Source organism: Phalacrocorax carbo, chromosome 12, assembly GCF_963921805.1.
Source record: "Phalacrocorax carbo chromosome 12, bPhaCar2.1, whole genome shotgun sequence".
Taxonomy (NCBI): Eukaryota; Metazoa; Chordata; class Aves; order Suliformes; family Phalacrocoracidae; genus Phalacrocorax; species Phalacrocorax carbo.
The window spans coordinates 11,036,937-11,049,929 of record NC_087524.1 but is presented as its reverse complement, the minus strand read 5'-3'; the positions used below and the strand labels follow the sequence as shown (position 1 = coordinate 11,049,929).

The 12,993-nt window shown below is 41.8% G+C and overlaps 1 protein-coding gene across 4 annotated transcripts in view; it reads left to right on the top strand.

The window, feature by feature from the left end:
- Positions 1 to 12,993, top strand: part of SORCS1 (sortilin related VPS10 domain containing receptor 1) — a 306,065-nt gene that overhangs the window by 209,350 nt on the left and 83,722 nt on the right. For all 4 annotated transcript variants that reach the window (XM_064464114.1, XM_064464113.1, XM_064464112.1 and 1 more), the window contains exon 6: positions 11,567 to 11,631. In XM_064464114.1, the coding sequence (XP_064320184.1) occupies positions 11,567 to 11,631 (65 nt within the window). The remainder of the gene's footprint in view (positions 1 to 11,566; positions 11,632 to 12,993) is intronic.

Sequence of the window (12,993 nt, the reverse complement as noted above, 5' to 3'; positions counted from 1 at the left end):
ATAGAGTATATATCTTTTCTTTTCCAGAGGAGGCTAGAGACTATATTTTAAAAGCTCTGTGAAAAAAGTGTCAAAGCCCTGTTAAAAACTTCATTATATTCAAGAAGTTGGTGCAAGCTGGGTGAACTGTCCCAGTGTTCTTGTCAGATCTTGGCTTGGTGAGATTTGCACACCTACCCAGGTGGGCTGAGGCAATTTAAATCTGGGCTGTTTACAAATGATGATGTGTGATACTGAGCAAGACCTTTTAATCACTCCAGGGCAACTGCTGGAGGCTGATGGGGAAGATGCCAAACAAAGGCAATTGTGACAGCCCGACCAGAAAATGATCTGCTTGATCACAAGTGATCACACAAGTGATGAGCTGAAGTGTACTAGAAATTTAATAAAAAATATATGTATTTAATATCTTAAATATGGTGGAGATGGACACATGCCAGAGGGACACATCACATAGGGACCCATGACAGTTTTCAGGAGATCTGAATTAAGCAACTGACTGATGGGGAATAGCAAAAGTAGTGAATTTTGCTTGATTTCAATTTTCCTTTTTTTCCCTGAATTGAACACAACACATTTGTTTCCGGTTGAAGTTTGGCTTTGGGAGAAAGTCATACTGAAGGTCCAAGCCTCTATAACACAGGTTGTAATTACCTTGCTAATATTTTTAGGCAGCTTCATGGCTGCCAGCCTAAAGATACAGATGAGCTGCAGGCAAGCAACACCGCCAAAGACCAGAGTGAAGAGCAAATCTGCAACCGTGCCTTTCCTTGGCCCTTTCCATGCTGCTGCTGCTGCTAACATTACTGATGGCGAGTAACAGAAAGTAGAGCACTTTGTCACCATTCAGTGCCCCTGACATTTGCCATTTCCTCACCAGAAAGGTCAGTGTTACAGCCTGCCCAGATAGAGCGCGAGGAAGCACACTCTCAGATGGCAGTGTTCATTAAAGATCCCACCGGCGTTTTGATGGATTTAGTGAAAACCTCTGCTTTCAGTTTGCAGACAGCTGGACCCTGATGTAGCTTTATCTTTCTGGTACAAATGAAGGCTGAAATATCTCAGATTTATTTTGGGAATTATGATTTTATTCTTGTCTGGCTTCCAGACATACATACTTGCCAGCCCCGTGTGGGTCAGCAAGGACAGAAAAAAGACATGCACCATCCTCTTTCTGTTGCTGTTAAAAGCTCATTTAGACTCTTTGGGTTTATGATAAGTTTTAGTTCTCAAGAAACTGAGATACAAAATTCGTATCTATCTTCCCTGGACAAGGCTGAGAAAATTGCCCAAAGTCACACAGCAGAGGTTGATAACGCTCTGGTCCTCTGAGTCTGTAATAACCGCATCCTCTGGTCTCAGTACTCTCTTGAGAGAACTTGTTACTCATAATCAAATAAAAATTTGTCAGAGCATAATATAACTCCTCGGTCCCAAATCCTTAGTTTGGCACCAGGTGAGAGAAAACCGTTCTCAATCCTATTTGATTATCATGGGGGCTCTAAATATGGGGATAAAACAGTAACTTCTCCTAAAAGTCGTAACTGAATAGGATCTTGACCATGTACCTCTCTCTGCCCCCTTCCTCCCCTTAGAACCTTGTCCTTCATTTGTGAGTAGGGAGGAGAGGTATGTTCACCTGAGTTAGCCTTTGGGACTGAGAGACACCAGTCTGATTGATGCATTTGGTGTGGTTTTGTTTTCCCAGTTCAGCTGATTTATCTTAAAAAGTCATGCAGAGATACTTTATAAATGAGTATAGACTCCTACGAGTTTCAACTTCTCTCCCATCATCCACTTCTCCCCGTTAAAGATCTGCAGAAGTAGGCAGGCATCCATATGCCTGACTCAGAATCTTGATCTGGGGGTTGTTCCGTAGCAGAAGCCTGCAGTGCTGTGCAGTACCCAGGAACATGTCAGTCTTCAACGGGCATTAGACTAAGAAGCTGATTTCTCTGTATGTACCTATAAAGGGCAGCCCTTAAGAGGGTGAGGCAGCTGCATAGTAAGGTTAGCTGTGGATTTCTCTAGACCTATGCCAGGAAAGTTTCACTGCTATTTTCTGTTGGATGTTTAATGAGCAGCATACTGTGTTACCAGCGTTGACTTTGCACTCTTGCTGTAAATTACCTCCTGGCCTCCTCCGGAGTATATTGATTGGGCCACAACACTATAAGATGCCAAAAACATGTGTCTTAACATGGTGTGAAATCGTGATCCTATTAGACTGTACCAGCACAGAAGCAGTAAATCAGGTAGGTTTGGTCCATTATCACAGAATCATAGAATGGTTTGAATTGGAAAGGACCTTTACAGGTCATCTAGTCCAAGCCCTCTGCAGTGAGCAGGGACGTCTTCAACTAGATCAGGTTGCTCAGAGCCCCATCCAGTCTGACCTTGAATGTTTCCAGGGATGGGGCACACACAGCCTTTCTGGGCAGCCCATGCCAGTGCTTCAGCACCCTCATTGTGAAGATTTTTTTCCTTATATCCAGACTAAATTTGTCCTCCTTTAGTTTAGAACCATTACCCCTTGTCCTGTCACAACAGGCCTTGCTAAAGAGATTGTCCCCATCCTTCCTATAGTTCCCCTTTAAGTACTGAAAGGCCACAATAAGGTCTCCCTGGAGCCTTCTCTTCTCCAGGCTGAACAACCCCAGCTCTTGCAGCCTGTCCTCATAGGAGAGATGCTCCAGCCCTCGGATCATTTTTGTGGCCTCCTCTGGCCCCCTGCCAACAGCTCCATGTCCTTCCTGTGCTGAGGCTCCAGAGCTGGACGCAGCACTGCAGGGGGGTCTCACCAGAGCGGAGCAGAGGGGCAGAATCCCCTCCCTCGACCTGTTGGTCACGCTGCTGGTGATGCAGCCCAGGATAGGGTTGGCCTTCTGGGCTGCAGGCGCACATTGTTGGCTCATGTACAGCTTTTCATTCACCAGTACCCCCCCAAGTCCTTCTCTGCAGGGCTGTTCTCTATCCCTTCATCCCCCAGCCTGTATTGATACGGGGGGTTGCTCTGACCTTGCACGTGGCCTTGTTGAACCTCATGAGATTTTCATGGGCCCACCTCTCCAGCTTGTCTAGGTCTCCTTGGATGACATCCCATCCTTCTGGTGTGTCAACTGCACCACTCAGTTGGGTGTTATTTGCAAACTTGCTAAGGGTGGACATGATACTGCTGTCGAAGTAATTGATGCAGATGTTAAACAGCACTCGTCCCAGTACAGTCCCCTGAGGGACATCATTTGTCACCATTCTCCATCCGGACATTGAGCTGTTGACCACTACCCTCTGGATGTAACTATACAACCAATTCCTCATCCACCAAACAGTCCACCCATCAAATCCATATCTCTCCAATTTAGAGCAGAGGATGTTGTGGAGAATGATGTCAAAGGCCTTGCAGAAGCCCAGATAGATGACATCTGTAGCTCTTCCCTTTTCCACTGATGTAGTCACTCCATCATAGAAGGCTGATCAGGCATGACTTGCCCTTGGTGAAGCCATGCTGGCTGCCTTGGATCACCTCCCTGTCCTCCATGTGCCTTAGCATGGATTCTAGGAGAATCTGTTCCATGATCTTCCCCGGGACAGAGGTGAGGCTGACAGGTCAGTAGTTCCCTGGGTCCTCCTTTCTAGCCTTTTTAAAGATGGGCAAAATGTTTCCCTTCTTCCAGTTCCCAGGGACTTCACCTGACTGCCATGACTTTTCAAATATCATGGAGAGTGGCTTGGTGACTACATCAGGCAATTCCCCCAGGACTCTGGGATGCATCTCGTCAGGTCCCATAGGCTTGTGTATGTTCAGGTTTCTCAGGTGGTCATGAACCTGATCTTCCCTTACAGTGGGAGCACCTTTACCCCCCTGGTCCCCATCTTGTGGCCCATTGACCTGGGAGGGGTGAGGAGAGAGGTTACCAGTGAAGGCTGAGGTATTATATCAGGGAGCTGAGTTCAGAGGCTATAACTAGAGGGTACCTTCCTCCTCCTCTCCCTTCAAGCCAGTAAAATGTCTTTAGTTTCCTGCAATATATGAAAAAGAGATGTAGGACAGGAAGACTGTCTTGAAATGAGGCTCTAATCCTGGTAACTGAGTATTATCCAATTAGTTTAGGTCCTTATTTTAAGACATTCCTCCCACCCAGCGTTACCAGCATTAGAAACCTACCGCCCTGATAATTTACATCCATCTATTCTAGAGTTTTAACTGTTTACTCTCTCCTCCATGGAGAGCTGTGGTGTTACTGCAGCAGAGGAGAAGGCTTGGTTTGCTACTGTCCTTGAAGCTGTGGGGTACATGGACATCATGGGGTGGAAGGCTGTGGATAGCCCTGCTCTAGGGTTATAAAAAGTGATGGTGAGAGTAGAATTGTGACTCCCTATGGCCTGGAAATCACACCACTACTCCCATTTACCTACTCATCTATTTTAGTGTTAGCAGCAAGAGCTGCCTGTTTTTCTGGGTCAGTGTTGTGAGGTGGCACAACTAGGAGAAGTTGGGCTTTACTCACTGCACTGCTATTTTTCATCAGTTCTAGAGAAAAGGTGACAAACTGAGTACAGCATACTATAGGATGGATCTGGCCCAGTGGCTCACAGTTGAATTGCACAAAATTATATAATTTCATCTAATTGGACAATGTGGGAAAGAATAGTACAGAGATGTAGCAGGGAAAATCTAATTATATTGTTGTCAGGGGAGATTTACTGGCCAGATATAAAGAAATGAAGTGCTGATTTATGCCTGTCTGGAATCTGGCCCTTTGTTTCTAAAACATGTCAGGAGAATATGGTTAAGAGATGTTAAAGGTAGAAAGCAATCTTTAAAGCATGTTCCAGGGATAGTAGAATCTGTAAAATTCCACATAATAGGGACTGAGCTAAAGAATCCACAAGAATGCCCTCCCACACCTAGCTCCCTGGGGCAGATTCACTGACCTCTGCAAGCAAAAAAGGAACAGAGAGTGTCTGCAAAGTCCTCATGGACTTAATATAGTAGTAAAAGAAAAGGAGCCTGGAGGCCTCTCGGGCTGTTTTTGTCTCTGCCATATAACTGTGTGATCTTAGTCAAATCAATGAGGTCCCTGTTCTCTTTACTAATCAGTGGAATTTATCTATAAAGCTGAGAACAAAAATTTTCCTTAACCGCTATGTCTAACTTGGTCTGCTGGTCTTGTGCTTTTCCACAGGTCTGAACAAATCAGTAACATGCAGAGAAGGTTACTTAAAGGTTGATTGTCAAGTACTTTTGTACCTTTGGCCAAAAAGCTCCCTGTTCAGTGCTACATGTTATTACTTTTATGAATGGCAATTAGGATTTAGAGTGTTATATAAGCACCAGTGGAACAAAAAACCTGATGCTACCGAGGACTCCATGGACGTCATGCATTGTTGCTGTTTTCATTCTGTCCTTTAAGACAAAACCAGAAACCTGCCATTCACTAAGTTGGAATAAGCTGTCAGTTTTTTAACGTGAAGTGGCAGGATGCATCCCAGAGGCAGTGGGGGAGCTGGTTTTGCATTGGCAAGATTTATGATAAGGGATTCGCATGAATGCTGAGGCTAAAGGAAGATAAATCCCCAAAGGCAAATTCTACCAATAATTGAATTACAAAGCCATTATCATGTGCTGAACAGAGCAACTTTATAGCTCTATTGTGACAGGATAAAGCTTGTTAGAATATTTATGTTCATAGGACAACTTTGGCATAAGGATCTCTGAGAGTATGTTCTCTCTTCCACCTGTCTGTTGCAGCTAATTAGTCATTCTGTATAATACAGTATATGTGGAGATGGAGTTGTGCTTAGATGGGCACTGGGAGGAAGGAATGCTGAAGGTCAGGAGTAATTTCAAAAAAAATAACATGTTAAGCACAAAGTCATCTACAGAATGCAGCTACAGTCTAATGTCCAGAAAGACAATCAGGACAGGTTGCAGGAAGGGGAGAGAGAGTACAGAGGCAAATGAGCATTTTTAATGATGAGGGATCAAACTGGATTTTCCAAGTGATGTGTCACTTTTTTGTTTGGTGTTCCATTGCAGCCACTTCTAACCTAGTCTGAGCCAGTGTTAATAAGCTCAAAATGGCCAGAACCGTGTGGATTTCATTCCACCCACCTTAGTAGAGTCATGTTGTTACCTGACATTTGTCTGTCATATTTTGCTGCATGAACAAATCATAACTGTTTCCCTGGAAAAGAAGGTGAGGGATGGCTGTAGGAGTCCTGATTGTTCATTTCCTCTGAGATGTGGGAAAGCTGCACAGCATCTCTGTCCCCCTATAAAGGATGAACACCATTTGCTCCGGTTCTGTGGAAAGGACATAGTAGCATTTCTCTTCTTCCAGCCTTTCATTCTGGACCATTTGCATTGAAGATTCTGTAAAATAACATTGGCTTTTATTGCTTAGCTTAAAAGACCTTTGATTTTGGTTCCTGTGAGCAAGTATGATACAAGGAATACATATGAAAAGTTTGTCATCAAGTTTCTAGTGCATGTAGTTCCAGACATGGAGTGTCTGTGTCTGAAGTCAAGTATCCAAAACCAAAGGCACCCTGAGCTACTTTCTAGAATGCACAAGCCCTTGAGATGGTGCCCTTATTGTCTGGTGCTTTGAGTTCTTTGTTTATGAGAAATGGTAGTTTGAAATTAAATACACCAAATGGAAACTTATGCTTTCTTCACAGTGATGTCTTTTTGCAGTTCCGAGTTGTCTGACTGCCTTGCAAGCCTCATGAGTTCCCAGCATCCATAAACAATTGCTTTTGTCCCAGAAGTGAAAAAAGATAGAAGAGGTGGAAACCCCGGGATAACAGGGTCTCTATTGAATTTCCTTGGCTCAGAAGAGCTGACAGGCCAAGGTAGCCAAGGTTTTAGAAATGTTTAAGAGAGATGGCAAGGGTTTGGTCATTACAGAAATATGCCAACTAGCATTTGCTGTGCAATGGGCAGTGCCAGGCCACTTTTGTTTAGTGCAGCCTAGTTCTAAATCAGAGGATGTTTCGGGGTCTGTTCCTTGTGCTGCTTCTCACTGTGGGCGTAGAATCTGCATTCAGAGCAATTGCTGCGCTGCAGCCACTGATACCAATTTGTGAAGCTCTCAAGTGCAGATGACTGCTTAGCAGGCTTGATGGTGATTAAAATTTTAGGAAGCAACTGTGTAATGGGACTGTAGGGGTTCTACGTTTTTCATAATATGAGCATCTTCTGCATAAAGACAGTGGAGTCACTGCGTTGCACTCCCCTTGGCTTTTTTAAATCCTCATTTTCCCCAAAGATTTTTTATCTTTTCTTTTTCCTCTTTTCCTTTTACTTTTTTCAAAACATCCAGACAATTATACCAACAAAACACAAAAGGCTAATTGCAAAAATACAATAGGCACCATTCAGCAGAAAGTGTTGCAAGCACATCCCTGGTGTACTGAAATTTCAGGGGGTATTACAGAAAGCCTGAGATTAAAGGGACAGACAAAGGGCTTGCTGGCATTTTACCATAAAGTGAAAATACAGACTGTGTCAAGAAGAAAAGTTTGTGGATATATGAGTGATTGGTCATTGAGAACAGATCCAGAAAGGGAAGAATAGACTTAAGAAATATGAGAAGAAAGTGCTGCTGGCATAGCTAACAAACGTTGCCCGGAACAGGCCATGGCAAAGTTTTGGACTGCTGTTTATTTTCAGAGAAATTTTTGAGAGAAATCAGTAACTGAGTGGGTCCCAGAGTGTTGCTCATCTGCCCCTGTTCTTTGCAGGGTGCTTGGTTTATAAGCTATCGAATGCACAGCACTTTTCCTTGTTTAGCTTGCGAAGTGTACATTGACCAGGTTGCACTGAGCAGGTGCACAAAAGATAATGAAGCAGAGCTGGCAGTTGTATCAAGTTAGAAACATCGAATTTGAGACTTTGGTGTTATATAGGGCAAATCCAGCATGTAGTTTCTTTCTTCTATGTGTGAAGCTTGTGTTTATTGATGACTTTAGCTTTGGTATAAAAACCTTCAAATCTATTCATCACTCAGGACTGGAATTTCTTTGTAGCATTACATTTATTCATTTTGTTTCATACTGATGCCATAGGCTTAACTCTGTTATTTAATAATACTCAGGCTTGTAGAAGTGCATTGTCCTCAGCTTTTAAGGATGATCCTTTTCTACCCCAACCAAATGAAAAAGCCAAGAAAACTCACCAATAGTGTAGTGTTGTGATAGATCTGGTTGACATACTAAAAATTTAAGAATTCTGATGTATATTCCACAGTTCCTAACACCTTGTTTCCAGTAGATGCTTTAAGAACTGATTGTCCTGTGCATGTGAAGGGATATGTCTTGTGTGTGTTCTCAGGTGCAGTGCAACCAAGAGCATGGTACTTATCTTCTGTATATGCTCATTGTGATCAATATTGCATTTCTGAATGTCTTCTAGGCTTTTACATGCAATATAGTAAATAATAAAGCTGAGGTAAACTATATAGAACATTACTCTCCCAGAGAGAAGGCAGCCCAGGACATTCCCTTTCCCCTTCAGTTGCACACATAGTTTATCTGTAATTAATGTTTTTAAATGTAGGTAATAAACATATTTCAGGTCTGTTGTGTTACCTGCATTGGGACCTTTACGTGGTCACATGTGGGTGTCTGTGGTGTAGGTGTCCAGACAAATATGCAATGGATAGAAACAGCCCTTTCTACAATAAAGTTTGGCTTCTCATGAAGTCATATCTAACAGCATTCAGATGAACCACAGTGCAAAGCTGCCTGTTTCTCCTCACTGCCTGCAAGAAGGTTGGGTGTGATTAGCTCAGAGTTAAACATCTATAGTGTGTAACTGGTCAAGATGAATCTTACTTTATGTGGCTTTTCAGGTGGTATGGAGGGATGTATAGAGAAATATCAAAGGGCTACCATGGAATAAGACAGCATGACACAAGAAAATGTGACATTAAAAAAAATTCTGGTCAGTAAGCTCTCAGCAGAATCCTGATGTGAGTGGTGTGTTTCTGGATGTCAGCTGTGCACAGCTAATATTGATTTGAGCAGACATGTATTTGTATTTTGCCTGTCCTTTGCAACTGATTGTTCATGTTATCATTTAATAATATGGGTCTGACTGTGACCTTGTGCTGTCACAAGTAAATTAAGCCTATTGTATTTCAAAGCAATAGAATGTGTATTTTCTAAGGTAGGAAGAAAGATCTAGCAGATAGGAAGACCTATCTATAGGATATGGTTCTTGCCTCTACCTCAGACATCCTGTTTGACTTTAAGAACTCTCTTAGATTCTCTGGGCCTTAGTTTTCATCTTTCTTTGTCATCACATTTCTAATTTGCAGGGGTTAAGAGATATCGAAAGAAAGGAAGCCCATGAGTAAATGAATAATGTTTATCACCAGGCATGTTTCAGTCATCCTTGTTCTGTACATACTTGGGACAATTGGTGGCTTAATTCTACCTTGAGTTGATGCTTCTACAGTCCCAATACTGGCTGTTCTAGTGTAAGACTAAGTAATATGCAGGTCACTACAGCTGTAGCCTTCTAACTTTCAGGGCATGGCAGGTCCAGATATTTATATGCTGCTCTTAAGACATTTAAGAGTTTGATGTAAATTACAACTCATATCACAAGTGAAAACAACAGTGACAATCACGTCCCATCCATCTGTGAGATGTCTCATTCTGAATTAGCTGTCTTTGCCTGAGAAGATGCAATAGAGGTGGTTTACTGGGGTCAGAACAGCACTGTGAGGAGGAAACCCACAAATACCTGGCTGTAGACTCACAGGCTAATTAGGGTAAGTTCTTTGCTGGATGAATACCATTGTTGAATGACAAAGTATTCAAATCCGTGGAATATAATCCTTGTTTCTTTGGAGAGGTCACAACCCCATGGGGCTGTGTGAGGTCAGGAGGAGGAATGCACTGACAAAGCTGTACTGTGTCTTCTGCAATAGCCCAGTTCCAGGTGTGCTTAAAGCCTGCTTGAGTAAACAAGAATAAAAAGGAGATATGCCAAATTACAATCTTAGTCCTTCTGCAGTTTTTTAGAGTTGCTTGCAATTGGTATCTATCTATCTTGAACTGAATTGTAACTAACATTTTGGCGATAAATCTGCTGACAATAGCAGGTAAAGGAAAAATGTCCTGGGAAAGTATTCCCTTCCCACCCACTTGGTGTCAATTATCAGGAAGCAGAGATTTTAAATGGAAGTTGAATGTTTAGGAGGAAAAGACCTTGCCATAAATGTTATTAAAAATGGGGAAGAGGTGAAAGCAATGCTGGGTCAGTGTCTTTTCTGAAATTCCAGTGCCCAGCAAAGGAGAACTAAAAAATCCAAACCTTTTCTAGCTAGAGAATTGTTATAGACTTTGTCAAGCAAAGCTGAGGATTAATCAGGACACAAATAATCTTGTTATTGTTAACATTTTTATAATGGTTATTAGCACATCATGATTAAGGGTTGGAGCTGCCTCTGATTGCAGTCAGTGGGAACTGAATTAGGGTCTAAATCACTGTTTGAACCTCACTTTTGATTTCCTGAAAAATAACGAGTCTTTGAACAGAACAGCGTCTAATTCGTCTATCACTGGAAATGAATGTTTCTCTTCCCTCATGCATCTATTAACCTGGAGGCCAGGCAGCTAACAAGAAGCTGGTTGTTTAACCCTTAGTCTTAATCTAGTATTATGACTTGGATGATAGGACCAAGACCAGGAACAAGGCTGATTGTCAGAGACATTGCTGTACAATGGGATTGGCACATACTTGCTGTCAGCACTGCCATAATTCAGACTGTCCATCAAACCACTGGCCATTTGGACTGTCCCAGGGAGTTGTTGAGGCCAGCAGTGCCAGTCCAGGGGAACCTCAACGATGGAAGCAAAGCTTGACTCTGTAAACCACTTATGTGCAGTGCTCAATGTCTTTATGTTGTTGTTTGTTAACTCAGAGTGAACAAATGGTCATTTTATGAATCAATCTGACATTTATTTTATTAATGAAACATTGTTTTTATAGAATCATAGAATCATTAAGGTTGGAAAAGACCTCTAGATCAGAAGTGATAAAATGTCTCAGGATGAAATGGGTTTTTAAAATTTCTTAATTAATGAGGGAATTTTGATCATTAAGAGTGTCAATTAAACAAATGTGCATAACATGTCCAATACAAAGGAACAGCTATAATTAGTATGCTGGCAAACACTATTATCCCATCAATTAAGGTCTTCTATATCCCACCCAGAACTGAAATGCATCCTTCTGACCAAACCAGGAGACACATCAAAATGCCAGGCACCAACGAGAACAGAAACAAGTCTCCAGTTGGAAAGAAGTGAAGTAATGGGGTCAGAAATAAAGAACTCATAAGTACAGTGGCATTGATTCGATGAAATGGTAGAATTTCTTTCAAATTTTCAAGTTTATTTTAGGAAAAACTCCAAAGTCCTTCCAAGATGATCCGCTCTTACTTATGAGTTTAGATCCAGCTAAACAGGTTCTCTTGTGGAATTAATATTTCAGACATTCATGGTATCTGTTGTTTTTAATGCCTTTGCATCAATCTGTCTTTTACAGGTCTATGATGGGGTCCAGTAGAGAACCTGATCTTGTGCACCTGGAGGCAAAGACAGTGGATGGTCGTAAGTACATCAGCTCCCAAATATTGTGGTATTCTGGACTGCCCTCATATTCCTGTAACCACACAATATTATGATGGAAATCTGACATCTCTTTAGTGGTTCACTTATTAAATATGAGGGGCTTGACTGTTTCAAGGCAGGTCAGTCAGAAGAGCAGGGGATAAGCAGTAATTGGAGTTACTATAAACAGCACTTTTCTTTCTCCCTACTTAATTTTTGTTCATGGGAACATGGCATTGGAGAGAAGTTCCCGGGTCACAGAGTCTAGCTGCTGTTGTTTCACACAGTACATAATATCACCTTGTTCATAGCTTTACAGTTTTAACAGACCATGGATACTTTGCCTTAGGTACTATCTTTGAAAATACCTAATTTCTCTTGTATTAGAAACCTTTTAACGACCAGCCTAAGTGTATTCTTCATTGTTATTGCTTGTCCTGTCATTGTCCTTCACTTTCATCAGCTCCTTTCCCTCCCTGATTTGCCTCTAGAGGTGCTTTTCTCCCTTCTGGGAGCCTCCTTTACCTGCAACTCCAAAATATTCTCCTAATTGGCTGTAAATTATCTCAGGCACCCTAAGCCACCCACTGGGCTTTTCTCATCCCACCATGCTTTCTCAAGGTTTATCTTTGAGCTCTGCTGCCTTTGCAGATCTTCCTCCCTGGATTTCTTTTCCACAACACTGGATTGCCTCGGGCAGGCATCACACCGCAGGCCTGGCTACCATAGATCTCATCATTGTAATTCCATATTATTTCCTCTGTAAACAGCAGCTTTGCTACAACCTAAGAAGCAGATTTTTACCATTTGCAATACGTTTTAATGATGCAGTCAATTAATTCCTTTAAAAATGGATAAAATTCTCCCCTGAGTTGTACCTCCAAATGCAGTGGTATCACTTAAATGGGTATTTTGTCATCGGAAACTTAAAAACTGTCTGAAAAGGTAACTGTAAGGTAATCAGTTTTTTAACTCATTGAAATTTAGCATGAAAGAGAATTTTTTGGAAGATGAGCTTTGAAAAGAAACAGTTATGATAGAAACCATTAACTTTTAAAGGTCTTTCCTTTTCAAGGTATGCAAGATTAGTAAAAGTGAAAGAATGTATTATCTCTATGTCTTATAATTTGCAATCTCTGATTATTATTTCTCCTCTCAATTTCACTTACCTGAACATGTTGGCAAGGTTGGGAACATGAGGCTTTCTATTTCTCGGGACATGCTAAATGAGGATGAAATATTTTAACAGGACAGTGTCTATTCTGGCACAAAATATTACTGCTCTAAGGCATTAAGGATTTGAGGTCATTGAGATGAAGCACTACAATCAGTGTTTAAGGAGCTATATTCTGGTGATGCTTC